Genomic DNA, 19,980 nt, shown 5'->3' on the forward strand with positions numbered 1-19,980 from the left:
ACATTTAGATGGGAGGGTTTGAATGCTTTCATTTCAGTTAATTGCTAGCAAAGTGGTGAGCTGCAAGTTAAGGGCTCTGGTAGCTCATTTCCTGTTAACCATCAAATGGAAAATGCAGTTGTATTCTGTAGTCACAACACCAGGGAAAATAAACAAAAGGGATTTCTTCACAATAAGATAATCACTTCTTTAGAGAAAATATCCTGCATGAAATTAAAGAGTTATAGTGTTAGTATAACAATTAATTAAAGTAGATATAAGTCATAAAACTCATATTACATGGTTCTGTGCTGTCATCATGTATAATTAAGACCCACAGGAAAACAGTGGAGCCCTAATGTTATCTTTTTATTGTATTTGTAGATTCACATAATAGATTTTGATGATGAAAATAACATTATAAACAAAAATGTTCTCATCCATCAAGCGGGGGAAATTTGGCACATTAGTGCCAGTCCTGCAGATAAAGGTGTGCTAGCAACCTGCTACAATAAAAGTAAGTGCATTTTAACAACTTATCTGAACCTGTGTGTTTTAATATTTGTAGGATGTACAATAGCTGTACATCTGGCAATACAAGTAGCTTAAAATGGGATCTCTTCTATTATATGCACTTTTCCAAAACGCTTTCTTAAATATACATGATTGAAACAAGATTAAAAAATAAATGTAAGTTGTTTCCCTAATTAAATTTACTGAACTAAAGTTACCTTCTACCTATATTTTTATAGGCTTAAGTACTTTTAGAGTTCATGTTTACTGTTTTTTCAAACTGATAATGTAAAAGATGGTTTCAAAATAGTGAATTGGAATCACTAATGTCTTCTAGAAAGTGCATAAACATTTTAATATAGTAGTTACAAATTACATAGACTCATAGACTCTAGGACTGGAAGGGACCTCGAGAGGTCATCGAGTCCAGTCCCCTGCCCTCATGGCAGGACCAAATACTGTCTAGACCATCCCTAATAGACATTTATCTAACCTACTCTTAAATATCTCCAGAGATGGAGATTCCACAACTTCCCTAGGCAATCTATTCCAGTGTTTAACTACCCTGACAGTTAGGAACTTTTTCCTAATGTCCAACCTAAATCTCCCTTGCTGCAGTTTAAGCCCATTGCTTCTTGTTCTATCTAAGGTGAACAAGTTTTCTCCCTCCTCCTGATGACACCCTTTTAGATACCTGAAAACTGCTATCATGTCCCCTCTCAGTCTTCTCTTTTCCAAACTAAACAAACCCAATCCCTTCAGCCTTCCTTCATAGGTCATGTTCTCAAGACCTTTAATCATTCTTGTTGCTCTTCTCTGGACCCTCTCCAGTTTCTCCACATCTTTCTTGAAATGCGGTGCCCAGAACTGGACACAGTACTCCAGTTGAGGCCTAACCAGCGCAGAGTAAAGCAGAAGAATGACTTCTCGTGTCTTGTTTACAACACACCTGTTAATGCATCCCAGAATCACATTTGCTTTTTTTGCAACAGTATCACACTGTTGACTCATATTAAGCTTGTGGTCCACTATGACCACTAGATCTCTTTCTGCCATACTCCTTCCTAGACAGTCTCCTCCCATTCTGTATGTGTGAAACTGATTGTTCCTTCCTAAGTGGAGCACTTTGCATTTATCTTTATTGAACTTCATCCTGTTTACCTCAGACCATTTCTCCAATTTGTCCAGATCGTTTTGAATTTTGACCCTGTCCTCCAAAACAGTTGCAATCCCTCCCAGTTTGGTATCGTCCGCAAACTTAATAAGCGTACTTTCTATGCCAACATCTAAATCGTTGATGAAGATATTGAACAGAGCCGGTCCCAAAACAGATCCGTGCGGAACCCCACTTGTTATACCTTTCCAGCAGGATTGGGAGCCATTAATAACTACTCTCTGAGTACGGTTATCCAGCCAGTTATGCACCCACCTTATAGTAGCCCCATCTAAATTGTACTTTCCTAGTTTATCTATAAGAATATCATGTGAGACCGTATCAAATGCCTTACTAAAGTCTAGGTATATCACATCCACCGCTTCTCCCTTATCCACAAGGCTCGTTATCCTATCAAAGAAAGCTATCAGATTAGTTTGACACGATTTGTTCTTTACAAATCCATGCTGGCTATTCCCTATCACCTTACCACCTTCCAAGTGTTTGCAGATGATTTTTTTTAATTATCTGCTCCATTATCTTCCCTGGCACAGAAGTTAAACTAACTGGTCTGTAGTTTCCTGGGTTGTTTTTATTTCCCTTTTTATAGATGGGCACTATATTTGCTCCCTTCCAGTTTTCTGGAATCTCCCCCGTCTCCCATGATTTTCCAAAGATAATAGCTAGAGGCTCAGAAACCTCCTCTATTAACTCCTTGAGTATTCTAGGATGCGTTTCATCAGGCCTTGGTGACTTGCAGGCATCTAACTTTTCTAAGTGATTTTTTACTTGCTCTTTTTTTATTTTCTCTTTTAAACCTACCCTCTTCCCGTAAGCATTCACTATATTAGACATTCCTTCAGACTTCTCAGTGAAGACCGAAACAAAGAAGTCATTAAGCATCTCTGCCATTTCCAAGTCTCCCGTTACTGTTTCCCCCTCCTCACTGAGCAGTGGGCCTACCCTGTCCTTGGTCTTCCTCTTGCTTCTAATGTATTGATAAAAAGTCGTCTTGTTTCCCTTTATTCCCATAGCTAGTTTGAGCTCATTTTGTGCCTTTGCCTTTCTAATCTTGCCTCTGCATTCCTGTGTTATTTGCCTATATTCGTCCTTTGTAATCTGACCTAGTTTCCATATTTTATATGACGCCTTTTTGTTTTGTAGGTCACGCAAGATCTCGTGGTTAAACCAAGGTGGTCTTTTGCCACATTTTCTATCTTTCCTAACCATCGGAATAGCTTGCTTTTGGGCCCTTAATAGCGTCCCTTTGAAAAACTGCCAACTCTCCTCAGTTGTTTTTCCCCTCAGTCTTGATTCCCATGGGACCTTACCTATCAACTCTCTGAGCTTACCAAAATCCACCTTCCTGAAATCCGTTGTCTCTATTTTGCTGTACTCCCTTCTACCTTTCCTTAGAATTGCAAACTCTATTATTTCATGATCACTTTCACCCAAGCTTCCTTCTACTTTCAAATTCTCAACGAGTTCTTCCCTATTTGTTAAAATCAAGTCTAGAACAGCTTCCCCCCAGTAGCTTTTTCAACTTTCTGAAATAAAAAGTTGTCTGCAGTGCAGTCCAGGAACTTATTGGATAGTCTGTGCCTCGCGATGTTATTTTCCCAACATATATCTGGATACCATATATCATACTCATACACAGGGCCGGTGCAAGGATGTTTTGCGCTCTAGGCGAAACTTCCACCTTGCACCCTCCCCCTTCCTGAGCCCTGCAGAACTCTCCCACTCTCTGAGGTGCCCCCCGAGCCCTGCAGAACTCCCCCCCTCTCTGAGATGCCCACTCCACCCTGAGGCACCCCCCCTGCGGCAGCTCCCTCCCCCTCAGGGAGCCTTGCGGCAGCTCCCCTCCCAGCTCCCCTCTCTTCCACCCCATCCCTAAGCCCTGCGGCAGCTCCTCACTCCCCCACCCATGGCAGCTCCCCTCCTCGGCCCAGGGACCAGTGCCGCAGCTCCCTGCCCCAGCTCACCCCTGCTCCGCCTCCTCGAGCACGCCGTCGCTGCTTCACTTATCCCACCTCCCAGGCTTGCGATACCTACGCTGATTAGTGCCGCAAGCCTGGGAGGTGGGAGAAGTGAAGCAGCGATGGCATGCTTGGGGAGGAGGCGGAGCAGGGGTGAGCTGGGACGGGGAGTTCTCCTGCGTGACGTGCCCCCCCCCTTACATGCTGCAGGCGGCCCTCCCCGCGCCACTCTGCCCCAGCTCCCTCTGCCTAAATGCCAGTGGCGACTGGGGCGGCCAAAGATCTGGCAGCCATGGTCGCCGCCGAAGAAAATGCGCCCCCCCCCCCCAATCCTAGTGCCCTAGGCAACCGCCTAGGTCGCCTAATAGGTTGCACTGGCCCTGCTCATACACACACAGAGGATTATATAGTTTTTTCCTAAAATATCTCACTAGCAACAGCTTAAGACTCCTTGGCCCGCCTAAACTTGCATGCAAAGCTATTGTCTGAAGATGCTCTGTATACTTCCTGGGCCAGAATATGTGGAGACTACATATTTTGAGGCTTGAAAAAATCACTCTTTTCCCACTGGATAGTGGGAAGTTTATCTCCAGCAAGCAAAGGGACCTATGATATTAGTCTGAATAAATATTCAGTTTCATTAAAATAAATTCTAGGCCATAGTTTTTTTTTTAAGATAACCATCTCAATGTGAATGGAATATAAATTAATATTTATTTTCCTGAATCTCGAGACAGATCCAGGGCCTCAGCTACTTCTCATACTTCAGCCTTGTAGCTGTATCTGTGAAATTAAGACTCTGCTCACTTACTTCTGGTATTCTAACCCATTAATAAAAACGGTCATAAATAACATTTTCTTATGCTTAACAAAACTAAGACTAATTCATAGTGGATGGGTACAGTAACAAATCTTTTTAGTTTTCTAAGGGAGGAACTGGGCTGAAAGACAGAGACAAAATGGTATTGGCGTAACTTATTGAGCATAACTTCCTCACCTTGCCTGTGATCCATGGGGAAGGTTGAAAGAGCTGGAATCTGTTCTAAAATTCTATACCTATTTAAACAACTTCAAGCTAGTTTCTCAGTAGCTCTTTGATAAGATCACCTGGTAATGTGCAGGTATACTATTTTTTCAAACAAACAAACCCTCTAGTTTCTTAATGCTGTTTTGCTTTAGTTTTCTTGAGCTGGTGAGTACTAATTTTAAAGAGCTTTGAACTATGCACAGTGTGAAATGTGTTAAAGAACAAAGTAGATACTTTTTAAATTTACAGTTGTAAGCAAGTGGAGGAGGTAGGTAGATGATGTCTCATTCATTTTTTTTCAGTTTTTACATATACAATTTATATATTTCTTTGAAGGTAAAAATTAATAGTTTTAAACTATGTCTACAGCTACCTTTGGACTTTTTTTCTAGAAAATATTGCACTTCAGTGAAAATCTTTCTAAAATTACTATTAAAGACTGTATCATGTTGCATTGTTTGTAATAGGAATATGTGTAAGAGTTTAAGAATTGCATTTGTTTGATAGGTAGCTTATTTAATATTCTTATACTGGAAATGATGGGGCTGAATCTAAACACCTCAATTTTTTTGTGATATTCTGTTTCAATCGATATCCATTTGTTTTTTTTTTTATATATATCTGCAGCTTGGACCCATGTCTAGTTCACATGTTTATTTTTTCTGTTCTAGCCTGTGTGTATTCTAGCTCACGTTTGTTTACTTCAACTAATTTATGTATATTAAGTTGTATTATTTGGGCTTCATGCATCTTCATTTAGAATAATCGGCCACACGCATTTAAGAGACAACAAATTCTGATTCAGAAATTATTATTGATGTTTCTAAATAACAACGTCTGGAGTAGAAAGCACACAGTATGGTGTTCTTATAACAACAAATATTGAATGTAGCAGGCAACTTACTTTAAGTAGTAATGCAAGCAAATGAAACAATCAAAACCCTTTTAGAGCTACTACTTTGACATATTTTTGTCACTGTAAGAAGAGCCTCTGACTTTCCTCTTGTCTAGCCACCAGACATATGAGGTGTTTTAGGATAGCCTTAGTTACTCATATTGAAGCCATCTCTCAATTGGCAGCATAAGACTCCTTCTGGAAAATTTAGATAGGCTCCCATTTTCAACCACAATATTAATTTTAGCTTTCAAGTCACTGCACTATATTGTGTCTCCCTATTTCTATGAACCTCCTTACCTCCACAGACCATTTCATCAGCTGTGCTCCTCTGCTTAGTGTTTACTAAATCACATTACTTCCAAATGGAAAACTGAGATGGTATTCTAATCTTGTATTTTTCCTTCTTTCTCGATCTCTTCTGTTTGAACTACTTGTAAATTAGTTTGTCATTCATAGCAGAAGTTGCCGCCTTATCTCAGACATCTTTGTTTTGTTTTTAACTTGATTATTATAGTGCATAGGGAGATGTCTTATATGTAATGGACAATTACATAAGTGCTGTTTGTATTTTTGATACTTGAAAAGATGTTATGGTGCTAAATTTCACTGGAAATTGATAAGAATTTTTTTGGATGAGACTAGGTAATTAATACAAGGTCACTGTCTTTCCCTTCTAAGAAAAAAAACACACGTGCACACTCCCTCCCCCACTTCAAATAAGTCTGTCCAGTTTGGTCAGTCTGGGTTATCTGCTGCCCCTCTTCAAACTGGGACTGAAAAAGTCTGTTGCCAGCACTTGTACTTCAGCAAGATGGCAATAACGCTTCAAAATGAAGGTTGTGCGTGTGTGAGAGAGATTTGCTGTGCTAATTCAGGACACAGGAAAAGAATGTAAGGAAATGTGACTTGTGCCCATTTTTAGTAGCTATCTTTGAAGTTACTGAAATGATGGGCAAAATCTGGGGAAGAAGAAAAGTGGGATAATTACACTTTCACTTCAAAGCTCTTTGAGAGAAAGCTAATGGGTAAAGCACTTATGAACTCCTCTATACAAGTCGCCTTAAATACAAGAGCAAACTTATTATACGAAAAAGCCTTGGATAATAAACTCAGTGGGAATAACTTTTGTTTGTTACTTTTTTGAAGTATATTTAGCTACCAAAGTCAAGACTGAACTGTGACTTTCTACTGTTTCATAAACCATGATTGTCAGAAGGCCTTTACCCAGCTTAAGGCGACACTCATGTCTGACCGTGTCCTAAGGGCCCCAGACTTTCACAAACCATTCCTAGTAACCACACATGCATCTCAGTGTGGTGTAGGAGCAGTTTTAATGCAGAAAGGAGCGGATCAAAACTTCTATCCTGTCGTGTTTCTCAGCAAGAAACTGTCTGAGAGGGAAAGCCACTGGTCAATCAGTAAAAAAGAATGCTATGCCATTGTGTATGCCCTGGAAAAGCTACGCCCATACGTTTGGGGACGGCAGTTCCAGCTACACACCGACCATGCTGCGCTAAAGTGGCTTCATACTGCCAAGGGAAACAACAAAAAACTGCTTCGATGGAGTTTAGCTCTCCAAGATTTTAATTTTGAAATTCAACACATTTCAGGAGCTTCTAACAAAGTAGCTAATGCACTCTCCCGTGAAAGTTTCCCAGAATCAACTGGTTAAAAATTGTCCTTAAAATGTAAAAAGTCTTACAGTTTACACAATTAGTAGTATATGTAAAGGTGCATGTGTTTTATTAATCTGTTTATTCTAAAGTTCTAGGAAGAAATTACTGCCAGTGTGGTTCCACACTGTCTGAGATTTGGGGGACATGTCATAAACAAATGGTTATGGGTTAATGTCTCTTTTACCTGTAAAGGGTTAAAAAGCTCAGTGAACCTGGCTGACACCTGACCAGAGGACCAATGGGGGGACAAGATACTTTCAAATCTTGGTGGAGGGAAGTCTTTGTTTGTGTTGTTTGTTTTGTTCGTTGTTCGCTGTTGGGACAAAGAGGGACCAGACGTACAACCAGACTCTTCAAATCTTTCTGAATCAGTATTCATGGTTTCAAAATTCTAAGTATAGCCAGGCAAGGCGGATTAGTCTTCTGTTTGTTTTCTTTCAACTTGTGAATGCTTTTCCTTTTGCTGGAAGGATTTTTACCTCTGTTTGCTGTAACTTTGAATCTAAGGCTGGGGTGGCAGGAGGTCCCTCGAGTCTGTATGAATCTGAATACCCTGTAAAGCATTTTCCATCCTGATTTTACAGAGATAATTTTTACTTTTTCTTTCTTTAATTAAAAGCTTTCTTTTTTAAGAACCTGATTGATTTTTTCCTTGTTTTAAAATCCAGGGGATTGAGTCTGAACTCACCAGGGATTGGTGTGGGGAAAGGAAGGGGGGGAAGGTTAATCCCTGTTTGTTTTAAGATCCAAGGATTTTGTATCAGTGTGAAGCTTCCCAAGGCAACCCAGGGAGGGGAAAGTCTGAGGGGAAAAGGAGGGATGGTTAATTTCTCCTTGTTATAAGATCAAAGGGATTTGGGTCTTGGGTTCCCCAGGGAAGGTTTTGGGGGAACAGAAGTGTGCCAAACACTATATTATTGGCTGGTGGCAGCATACCAAATTTAAGCTGGTAATTAAGCTTAAAAGTAATCATGCAGGTCCCCAATTTTTGGACGCTAAAGTTCAAAGTGGGGGAAAAAACCTTGACACAGAAAAAGGCACAGTATATATGTATCAAAGTATTTGTGAATCTTAATTATTTCTTTCTATATATTTAAATGGATAGACATAATTGCATTTTTTATTTTTGCAGGCTATCAGGAAATTTGAACCTCCATTTTTTAGCTTGTGTACCCCTTTTTTTTACTACTTGAATAATATTCCCTACTTATATCACATGGCTGTTGTCTGGCTTAATGCATTTCTTTTTTTGCAACAGATATTGTGGACATGCATATTAGTGTAATCTTGCCTCTGTTTCAGTGTTTTTCATTCAATCTGATGTATCACTTTTGAGACTGACTACTTTTTCTTCCTAAACTCTCTAATTTCAGTTAGTCTGTCCTGTGTTGCTACAAGATTATCTTGAGTACTCTGTTTCCCTAAACTATTTTTTGAGCGTAGCTGTTTCCCTATTTTTCTCCTTACCTTCTTGGCCTAGGGTGAAAATATTTTTTGCAGGCTCTTTGATACCTTTCCCTCCAATTTTCATACAATCTTTTGCACTTAAGTTATTTAGGTGTTATACATCTAAACTTTATTAAGTTAACTTTATTAAGTAATTTAGATGTTATGTTATAGTAATCTAATCAACAGAAGGCACTAACATTTTGGTTCTATTTAATGGATGTCGTTACTCAGATGCTTTCCTTATATTATATTTTTTGAGAGACGGCACGGATAGCCATGGTACTACAAAATGGTTTGTAACCCACAGGATGTCTGCTTAATTTTAGTTCAAAGTATGGTAAGAACTGGCTAAGAGAAACAGACACTCAGTACAGAAAGTAACACCATTCAGAGATCAAGATCTAAAATGGAAGAAGTGGGTCACATGTATCACTTCATAATATGATAGTATTAAGAGAAGAAAAAGCAGACTTCCAGTATTGTATAGTGTTGTGATGTTTTTGGTCATGTCTCCTGTTTTATGGACGCTATGAACTAATGTAATGGTCAAGAGGAGTGTGCTTCTACAGAGAGTCTTGTATATTTCCTCAAGAGTAAGGAAATGATGATGCTCATCAGTAGCTCTGGCAGGCTTTTAAAGTGTCAGAGCCTCTCTCTAGGATCTACTCCTGCCTTTTCCTTCCCAGAATACGTAGCTGCTGCTCCCAGAGCTGCAATTACGGTAGGAATCATCCATCTGGCTGGGAAACCACCTTCACAAGAGGCACAAAGCCATATTTGGAATCAGGAGCCATATACAAAATGTAAGACAGAAAACACAACCTCTTCACTACCTTATGGCATCTGGCACATTTTATGGAGCAAGACACTGTAAAAGTGCTGATAGAAATCTTTCACTACCTGTGATTGACACTGGTGCATATTGTTGGTGAAAACAGCACCCAGGACCCCTACTGATGGCGGGTGTCAATGCTACTTTTACCGCCTTAAAGCTATTGTCTGTGTATTTTTTTAATATATAAGGTTTGGTTAGTCCAAAGATTATAAAGTCCTATATGTTATCTAGCCTCCCATTTTTTAACAAGATAACTGGGAAGCTGACAAAGAACTACCTTTACATGTACCTATCCACATCAGTATTATGGATCTTTGCCAAATGAAGTTCAGTCCAGGTCATGGGACAGAGAAAGTGTTCTTCATGGTGATGGCACTTTCCCTGCCCATTGACAGAGGGAGGATGTCCATACTCATCCCACTGGATCTGTGTGTTGTGCTGATAATGGCAAACTACTGTCCTGTTTTGGAGACATACCAGGTGTTGATGGGAAGTCTCTGAAATAGCTCTGGTCAAAACTGTCACTCTTGAAGAAAAATAAAATTTTCTGCATGTGAAATCAGAGAGATCAAACATGTTGCTGCAGCAAAGAGCCCTGTGGCACCTTATAGACTAACAGACGTTTTGGAGCATGAGCTTTCGTGGGTATTCAGAGCTCATGCTCCAAAACGTCTGTTAGTCTATAAGGTGCCACAGGACTCTTTGCTGCTTTTACAGATCCAGACTACCACGGCTACCCCTCAGATACTAAACATGTTATTCCAAGTATCTCTTCATTCTTGGAAAAATTAGGAAAAACTCAATACCTGTACTGAATATGGAGTACTTGTCGCACCTCAGAGACTAACAAATTTTATTTGAGCATAACCTTCTGTCGGCTAATACCTACTTCATTGGATACATACAGTGGAAAATACAGTAGGAAGATATGCATACACAGAAGACATGAAAAATGGGTATTGTCATACTGAACTATAACGAGGGTAATTAGTTAAGGTGGGCTATTATCAGCAGGAGGGGAAAAAAAACCTTTGTGGTGATAATCAGGATGGCCCATTTCCAACAGTTGACAAGAAGGTGTGAGTAATAGAAGGGGAAAAAATTAGCATGGGGAAATAGGTTTTACTTTGTGTAGTGATCCATGCACTCCCAGTCTTTATTCAAGCGCAATTTAATGGTGTCAAGTTTGCAAATTAATTCCAATTCTGCAGTTTTTCATTGGAGTCTGTTTTTGAATTTTTTTTGTTGGAGTATTATGACTTTGAGGTCTGTAATCGAGTGACCAGAGAGGTTGAAGTATTCTCCAACTGGTTTTTGAATGTTATAATTCTTGATGTCTGATTTGTGTCCATTTATTCTTTTGCATAGAGACTGTCCGGTTTGGCCAATGTACGTGGCAGAGGGGCACATGATGGCATATATCACATTGGTAAATGTGCAGGCAAACGAGCCTCTGATACTGTGGCTGATGTGATTAGATCCTATGATGGTGTCCCCTGAATAGATATGTGGACAGAGTTGGCAACAGGCTTTGTTGCAAGGATAGGTTCCTGTGTTAGTGTTTCTGTTGTGTGGTGTCTGGTTACTGGTGAGTATTTGCTTCAGGTTGGGGGGCTGTCTCCCAAGATCTGTGAGAGCGAGGGATCGTCCGTCAGGATAGGTTATAGATCCTTGATGATGTGCTGGAGAGGTTTTAGTTAGGGGCTGAAGGTGACAGCTAGTGGCGTTCTGTTTAGTTGGGAATTGGTCCTGCTTTGAGCAGGGGGTTGGACTAGATGACCTCCTGAGGTCCCTTCCAACCCTGACGTTCTATGATTCTGTTACTTTCTTTGTTGGGCCTGTCCTGTAGTAGGTGACTTCTGGGTACTCTTCTGGCTCTGTCAATGTGTTTCTTCACATCACCAGGTGGGTATTGTAGTTGTAAGAATGCTTGATAGAGATCTTGTAGGTGTTTGTCTCTGTCTGAGGGGCAAATGCAGTTGTATCTTAGAGCTTTGCTGTAGACAATGGATCATGTGATGTGGTCTGGATGAAAGCTGGAGGCATGTAGGTAAGTATAGCGGTCAGTAGGTTTCCGGTATAAGGTGGTGTTTATGTGACTGTTGCTTATTAGCACTGTAGTGTCTAGAAGTGGATCTCTTGTTTGGACTGGTCCAGGCTGAGGTTGATGGAAGGATGGAAATTGTTGAAATCATGGTGGAATTCCTCAAGGGCTTCTTTTCCATGGGTCCAGATATGAAGATGTCATCAATGTAGCACAAGTAAAGTACGGGTGTTAGGGGATGAGAGCTGAGGAAGCATTGTTCTATCTGTTTATGACACTGACTTAGTTAAGGGTTAATGTCTCTTTTGCCTGTAAAGGGTTAAGAAGCTCAGTGAAGCTGGCTGACACCTGACCAGAGGACCAATGGGAGGACAAGATACTTTCAAATCTTGGTGGAGGGAAGTCTTTGTTTGTGCTGTTTTCTTTTTGTTTGTTGTTCGCTCTTGGGGCTAAGAGGGACCAGACATGCAACCAGGTCTTTCTCTAATCTTTCTGAAACAGTCTCTCATGTTCAAAATAGTAAGTACTAGCTAGAAAGGCAGATTAGTCTTAGTTTGTTTTCTTGACTTGTGAATGTGTATTTTGCGGGAAGGATTTTTACCTCTGTTTGCTGTAACTTTGAATCTCAGGCTAGTAGAGAGGGAGTCCCCCTAGGATATATGAATCTGAATACCCTGTAAACATTTTCCATCCTGATTTTACAGACATAATTTTTACTATTTCTTTAATTAAAAGCTTTCTTTTTTAAGAACCTGATTGATTTTTTTCCCTTGTTTAAGACCCAAGGGGATTGGGTCTGAACTCACCAGGGATTGGTGGGGGGAAGGTTAATTCCTCTCTGTTTTAAGATGCAAGGAGTTAGTCTATAAGGTGCCACAGGATTCTTTGCTGCTGTTATGCATGAAGATTCCCTACAAATTTTTTTTTTTTATTTTTACCTTTTTTTGTACTTTTAGTACAACAGATATTTTTAAATTTTTATTTGTATTAAGCCATGGATTTTTGATTTTACGTTAGATGTTTTAATTTTAGGAGTTTTTATTGGATATATTGACAATGCATGATTAGCATGGACATGAAAGGAATTACTATTATTATGTTTTTTACAATAACATAATTTTAAACTAACTAACAGCAATATAAGCAATAATATTTTTATAGCAATAATATGAGAAGGTGAGAAGCCCTCAGTGGTGAAAGAACAGGTCAAGGACTATTTAGAAAAGCTGGACATGCACAAGTCCATGGGTCCAGATCTGCTGCATCCGAGGGTGATGAGGGAATTGGCTGATGTGACTGCAAAGCCGCTGGCCGTTATCTTTGAAAACTTGTGGTAATCTGGAAGCTTGCAATTCTGGATTGCTACTGGTCAGTGGCAGAATCTACAGTGGGGGCAGTTGTCATGCTAATATTTTTAGGTGCCCAACTTTGTATTTATCATGAATTCGTATTCCTTATTTCTTTGCCAATACATTCCACATTTGTATACGGTTTTTTATTCCAGACTGCTGGTATCTCTCAGTTTTTCTTGTCTCTTCAGAAGTAATTGTAGATGGCTTAAGTAGCTAATTCTAAACACCCTGGAATGTATGCATCTGGACCTGCTGGTTTTGTATAAATTTATTTTTTCCATGTGTTTCTCTTGCCTGCTTTTTATTAGATTTATCGAGATTTATCAGGTTTTCATTACTACTTAGTTGGCCATACCTTTCTTCCTTTATTTTTCTTATTTAAAGACAGATTGTAATGAAAACTGTTCAGGGCCACTATTTTCTTGTAAACTTGGAAATAATATTCCATCCCAGTATCTGGAGGTCATTTCAGGATCAATGGCATTAAAGTGATACTTTCACACAGGAGATTCCTTTATGTTTTAGAGCCATAAATCACTGCATCCAAAGACAAGTGATGCTCATCAAAGAATTAGTCATGACCTAAGGTGGTCTTGTGTGTATTTTCATGCTTTAGGTAAGGATATATATCAGTTTTTTACAGATACTACACTTCTACAACATCCGTTCTTTTTTACAGCATTAATTCCCAATCTCATTGATCTGCAAGAAACTAGTTTTTTGTCTTCTCTAAAGAGTACCATCTGTGCATATTTCTCACTCCTAGATATAAGTTCCCTAAAGTGAGACAGGCAGATACCACTCCAACTTCCACCCCTATCAATGACATGTTTTCTGTTCCTAAAGATGGTAGTGGGTTGGAGTGTGAGCCACTCCCTCCTTCTGATCACTTGCCACTCTTGATATAATTAACCACTGCCCTTGAAATCTTCTGGTCATATTCTTCTTTACCATTGGTGATCTACTACTTTATCTCCCATTCTGGCTCTTAATCCCATTTCAGCTCCACTCTGCTTTGACTAATCTCCTTCTATTCACCTTGCATTAGGTTCTGTTCTCATTTAATTTCTTTTCATTTTGCTGGGCTTTCAGCTCTCAGACTGCTGCTGGCTCAGAAGCGCCTTGGCTGCTGGTCTCCAGCAGTATCTATTGATCCTTGGTTCTATGTATTGAATGGTTCCATGAGCAGAAGGATGTAAGACTCGGCAGATGATAGTTGGGCCTTGCTGCTCTCCAAGGCCATGTCTACGCTAGGAAAATAGATTGTTTTAAACTGTGTTAGCTGGTTGTCCCTAAGGCGGCACCCAAGATTAACTACAACGCGATAATGTTTTTAAACACAACTTCCTGTGTCTATTCTAGGTACAAGGACCTGTTTTAAAATGTGCTAGATAACACAGTTTAAAATACAATCTGATTTCCTAGTCTGGACATGACCCGGGCATAGAAATCTTGCACAGATGGTGCTTTTAGAAAAGGAAACATTTACATCTGCTTCTGCTTCTTTGACAATATTATCATGAAATAAAGAAAATGTTTAGAGCTTGGGGTTCAACTTGTCTTTGTTAGGAGTGAGACTCCTGCACAATCGTGTCTTCAGAAAAGTATAATTATACAAGGTAAGTAACTTTTCCCTTCACATACTCCTGGGGTAAGATTTCTTGCAGCATAGAAAATTTCACACAACCTAAGGCTGCTAAAAATTACCTAGCCTTTAGATTTTTGAAATGGAGCATTTGCATGGATCTTCACGATAGAGGGAAATAGAGCATGAATTAACTCATTATAAACAATTGATCATGAAACAAATCAAATTTTTCCTCTTGGGATTTTAACATCTAAGTCCACCAAAATCTTTTTAGAAAAACAATAGCTCTTCTCATGTTTCAACTTCTGTTGAAATCAACTTTGCAAAATAAATTTAAAAATCACTCATTCATATCAGTGGTCTGTGTATCCTTACTAGCTAGCATGGTAAAGAGGGGCATGGCAAATAAAAGAACCTTATAGAGACGTTAGACAATACTTATAATATTCCTTGCTTTACTATTATAGTAATGACCCTCTATCCTTTCCTTAAAAGCAAACTACATGTTATGTACAACCCCCACCCCCTATTTTTTAAAAAGAACACTAAGGTTGCAAAGTCAGGCAATCAATTATTAAGAAATGCCAGAAATAAGGATGCTTGTGCAACCTTAATTCTGCCCTCTTGTGCAGATGCATTATAATAAGTCTTTAATGACATGACACACATTTTCTACAAGATTATTGCCTCATTCAATCAACAAAATGTGCTGTGCACACTGAATGAACAGCTCTTAAATATTTTATTTTATCCTTTGTTCAATATGTGGCTGCAGGCCTGGTTTACAACACACAGTGCAAGCACTGCTCTGAGTACAATCTTATCTATGGTGTTCATCATTATAACTTCTTAGTGCTTCACAAAAATGATTGAGTTTATTTTCACAACATCTCTGAGATGAGAAGGTATTATTTGAATTTTACAGATGGGAAACAGAGGCACATACACATCAAGATTAAAAGTGCACACTTTTTGGGCACTCAGTTTGAGAAGCTGTGGACTGATTTGTCAGAGTACTTGGCATTGTATAGCACTTTGTTCAGAGCACAGCTCCCATTGACTTCAGTTGCACTAGAGGGAGTACTCAGCATGTTTGCTAATTAGACTCCAGGTGTCTCAAATTGGGCACCCAAAAAGTGAAAACACAATTAATGGCCATCTGTGAAAAGTTTGGTGTGTTTTTGTTTTTGTTTAAGAGCCTTGACTAGCATTCTATAGAAACTCCATGCTAGAGGCAGGGATAGAATCCAGTCAACTGCCTTAAGCATGAGAACCTCCATTCTCTTTCTACAATTCAATACCTCATTTACTACACTTTTTCCAAATTCTGCAAGAAATGAGGCAGGGATCCTACAGTCAGTCTCAAGAAGCAGCAAAGAATCCTGTGGCACCTTATAGACTAACAGACGTTTTGGAGCATGAGCTTTCGTGGGTGAATACCCACTTCTTCAGATGCATGTGGTGGAAATATCCAGGGGCAGGTATATATATGCTAGCAAGCAGTTAGAGATAACGAGGTCAGTTCAATCAGGGAGGATGAGCCTGTTCTAGCAGTTGAGGTGTGAAAACCAAGAAGGAGAAAACTGGTTCTGTAGTTGGCAAGACATTCACATGTCTTTGTTCAATCTGAGCTGATGGTGTCAATTTGCAGATGAACTGAAGCTCAGCAGTTTCTCTTTGAAGTTGGTCCTGAAGTTTTTTTGCTGCGGATGGCCACCTTAAGGTGCGCTATAGTGTGGCCAGGGAGGTTGATAGTGCTCCTTACAGGTTTTTGTATATTGCCATTCCTAATGTCTGATTTGTGTCCATTTATCCTTTTCCGTAGAGACCTGTCCAGTTGGGCCGTGAACATAGCAGAGGGGGCATTGCTGACATATGATGGCGGTATTACATTGGTGGATGGCAGGTGAATGAACCAGTGATGGTGTGGCTGATCTGGTTAGGTCCTGTGATGGTGTCACTGTGTAGATATGTGGGCAGAGTTGGCATCGATGGTTTGTTGCATGGATTGGTTCCTGAGCTAGAGGTTATTATGGTCTGTGGTGTGCAGTTACTGGTGAGAATATGTTTCAGGTTGGCGGTTGTCTGTGGGCAAGGACTGGCCTGCCACCCAAGGCCTGTGAAAGTGTGGGATCCATTGTCCAGGAGGGTTGTAGATCCTTGATGATGCGTTGGAGGGGTTTTAGCTGGGGCTGTAATGTGATGGCCAGTGGAGTCCTGTGGTTTCTTTCTTGGGTTTGTCTTGCAGTAGGAGGCTTCTGGGTACATGTCTGGCTCTGTTGATCTGTTTCCTTATTTCCTCGTGCGGGTATTGTAGTTTTGAGAATGCTTGGTGGAGATTTTGTAGGTGTTGGTCTCTGTCTGAGGGGTTAGAGCAGATGCGGTTGTACTTCAGTGCTTGGCTGTAGACAATGGATCATGTGATGTATCCGGGATGGAAGCTGGAGGCATGAAGGTAGGCATAGCGGTCGGTAGGTTTTCGATATAGGGTGGTGGTAATGTGACCATCACTTATTTGCACCGTGGTGTCAAGAAAGTGGACCTCCCGTGTAGATTGGTCCAGGCTGAGGTTGATGGTGGGGTGGAAGCTGTTGAAATCATGGTGGAATTTTTCCAGAGTCTCCTCCCATGGGTCCAGATGAGGAAGATGTCATCATGTAGCGTAGGTAGAGAAGGGGCGTGAGTGGACGAGAGCTGAGGAAGCATTGTTCAGGTCAGCCATAAAGGATATTGGCATATTGTTGGGCCCATGCGGGTGCCCATAGCAGTGCCACTGATCTGGAGATATATATTGTCATCAAATTTGAATAGTTGTGTGTAAGTATAAAGGCACAGAGCTCAGCAGCCAGTTGTGCTGTGGCATCATCAGGGATAGTGTTCCTGACAGCTTGTATTCCATCTGTGTGTGGGATGTTTGTGTAAAGAGCCTCTACAGTCAGTCTCATTCACTATACAATCCTGCTTCCTTTGAGCACTATCCATTCTGGCATTGAATTAGGCCGTGGTCCTGTAGAAAGTTAAACATAAATATGTGGTCATGTAATTAAAGACTATATTGTAATGTATGTGCACAAGGGAGCCAAATTAAGGTTGCACAGACAAACGTAATTCTTGGTTTTCCATGTTGGTCGTTCTGCTGCTTTCTAACTTTGAGCACTGATTTTGCAACACTGTGGGTTCTTTAATGTTTTTTGTATGTAATTAAAAAAAGGAAAATACAAGTTCCATGATGTGAAAACCCTATGATATCTACATGTTTTAACAGCAGGATTGGAACCTTTAAATCTGTAGTACAGAGTTTCTTCTATCTGAACAGAGTAATTGATGATAGCAATTGGTTGTCATCCTCTATGTGGGGCAGCCATTAGACTTACATGAGGCACACATTTTGCAAGTGGGTGGGTTTCATGGCTATTTGCTGTTGGTAGAGGAATGGAACACGGCTTCACCATTCCTGTTTTTGAGAAGAGTTTGCGCTGGTGCAGTATTACAGACTGCTTGTCTCTGATCCCTTCAAGCATGTTCTTTTTCCTTCTCACTGCCTGCACACCAGTAGTGGGCATATTAAGAACACAGGCCAGATAACGTCTTGTTCTCAGTTCCTGTTCCTGGTACCCAGGACAGGGGAAGGAGCAATTGCATGGAAAGTCCTGCTCAGACTCTGTAGTCTCGGCTGGAGCGTGCTCAGTATTGAGTCTTCAATTTGATTGACAAAATTGAATGTTTCTCAGTGTATGTGTACTGAGACTTTAGAGGCTTATAATTTGGCCTTATTTAATTGGATTTTCATGGAGAAAGGACTCATCCCTGACGCAGCTCCCAAATTTCAAGTCCCTGCTCCAATACAAGGAGACTCTCTAGAGCTTCTCAAGTGAAATAATTTAAGATTTTTTTTTTTGTTATGGGCAGAAGTTTTCCTTAGCTTCTTTTTGAGAAACAGTTGAGTCATTTTTGATGAAACTTTCAAAAACAGAAAATTCAGTCTGAAGCAGGCACATGGCATGGAAAACTTGAGCCCTAACTGTTAAAGGTTTGCAAGGTTACAAGCAACTGAAAACAGGGTCTTAGAATGGAAAGTGTTAGCCATCCTTAACTACAGGTATTAGGCTACCTGCTATTCTTTATAATACTGCCATAATGTAGGAAGGTTATGTCCAAGAAAGTCATAGAATTACTTTAATCTGAAAACCAAATTTAAGGAACTAGGGCAGGTTGGCAATAGGGCTCTCTAGTAGCTAGCTGTCTCTTCTTGGATACTACTAATTCTTTCTTCAAGTCTTGTAGGACCAAGACATATTAAAAGTTTGAGAGCATGGTAGCATATGGTCTCATCCAAAGCCCACGGAAGTCAATTAAAAGACTGCGACCAACTTCAGTGGGCTTTGGATGAGATCATAAACTGGTGTAGACAAGGGGATTTTACATGTGTGTATGACAAAAAAAAATTGATACAGCTCAGACGAGTTGCATTTAACAAATTATGACTCTTTAATTCTTGGGGCACGCAGGGGGAATACTTGAAGCTGTGAGGAGGCCAAGTACACAGAGAAATGGATTAAAAGCTCATTGAATGCATGTACAAGGAGCGGGAGGGAAGTAAGACTCAAGTAACGGTAAAGAGAAGAGTTAAATTACCCAGGATGAATTTCTGCACTTGTAAGCAATATTAGAATGTATTCACAAAAGATACTGATGCATCAAGGTTTTTTCCCTCCTCTCACTTCATATAGGTATGTGAATTAATCACGAAAGAAGCCATATTAAACTTCATTTTAAGCAGAACAGGGGTTATGATTGAAAACCCGAAAGTAGCTAAGAATTTGAGAAATCAATTAACAGTTTATTGGGCTTGAAATTAAATTTGACACTAAACACAGAATGGTAAATTTCAGTAAACTGCTGACTATGCTTCAAAAAAAAATCAGATGGTCTTGGAGGGGTTGGGGGGAAATAGAGGACAGTTGAAAGAAAGTGGTTCTACGTTCATAGGTTTTGTATACCATTTAGTAATCATGGTAATAAGGAATAATTGTAGCTCACTAGGCTAATTGGCAAACAGTCCATTTCTGAAAACCTACATTCATCTTGGTTAGGTCAAAACTGAAATGAGTTTGGTTGTCTGGTTTCATTTCCCCATGGATATTTGTCCATATCACAAAAATACCATCTCCAGTCTGGCACAGATGATAGTATATTCTGGAGAGAGGCCCACTAGTGAAATAGGAAAAAGGCTCTAGTTAAATGAGGAGCACTGGCAGAACAATGCTGGGATGATTGCACTCCCATTGGCCATATTATCCTGACTAGCTCTAGTCAGTTAAAAGTGAACAGTCACCTTTGCTAAATTAAAACTGGGCAGGATTGACATTTTTAAAGTATGAATAAAAAGGAAGACAAAGTAATTAGCAAAAAGAAAACAGCTTAGTGAAAATATACTCTGTAAATATCAAGGAAAACTGAAGATGGGACAAGGTTAGGATCAAGAAT

General features: G+C 39.9%; 1 protein-coding gene across 3 annotated transcripts in view; it reads left to right on the forward strand.

Moving 5' to 3' along the window:
- EIPR1 (EARP complex and GARP complex interacting protein 1) overlaps window positions 1-19,980 on the forward strand; it is a 169,828-nt gene that overhangs the window by 23,489 nt on the left and 126,359 nt on the right. For all 3 annotated transcript variants that reach the window (XM_030555501.1, XM_030555499.1, XM_030555500.1), the window contains one exon: window positions 364-496. In XM_030555501.1, coding sequence (XP_030411361.1) covers window positions 364-496 — 133 coding nt within the window. The remainder of the gene's footprint in view (window positions 1-363; window positions 497-19,980) is intronic.

The sequence above is a fragment of the Gopherus evgoodei genome, chromosome 3, assembly GCF_007399415.2.
Source record: "Gopherus evgoodei ecotype Sinaloan lineage chromosome 3, rGopEvg1_v1.p, whole genome shotgun sequence".
Lineage (NCBI taxonomy): Eukaryota > Metazoa > Chordata > Testudines > Testudinidae > Gopherus > Gopherus evgoodei.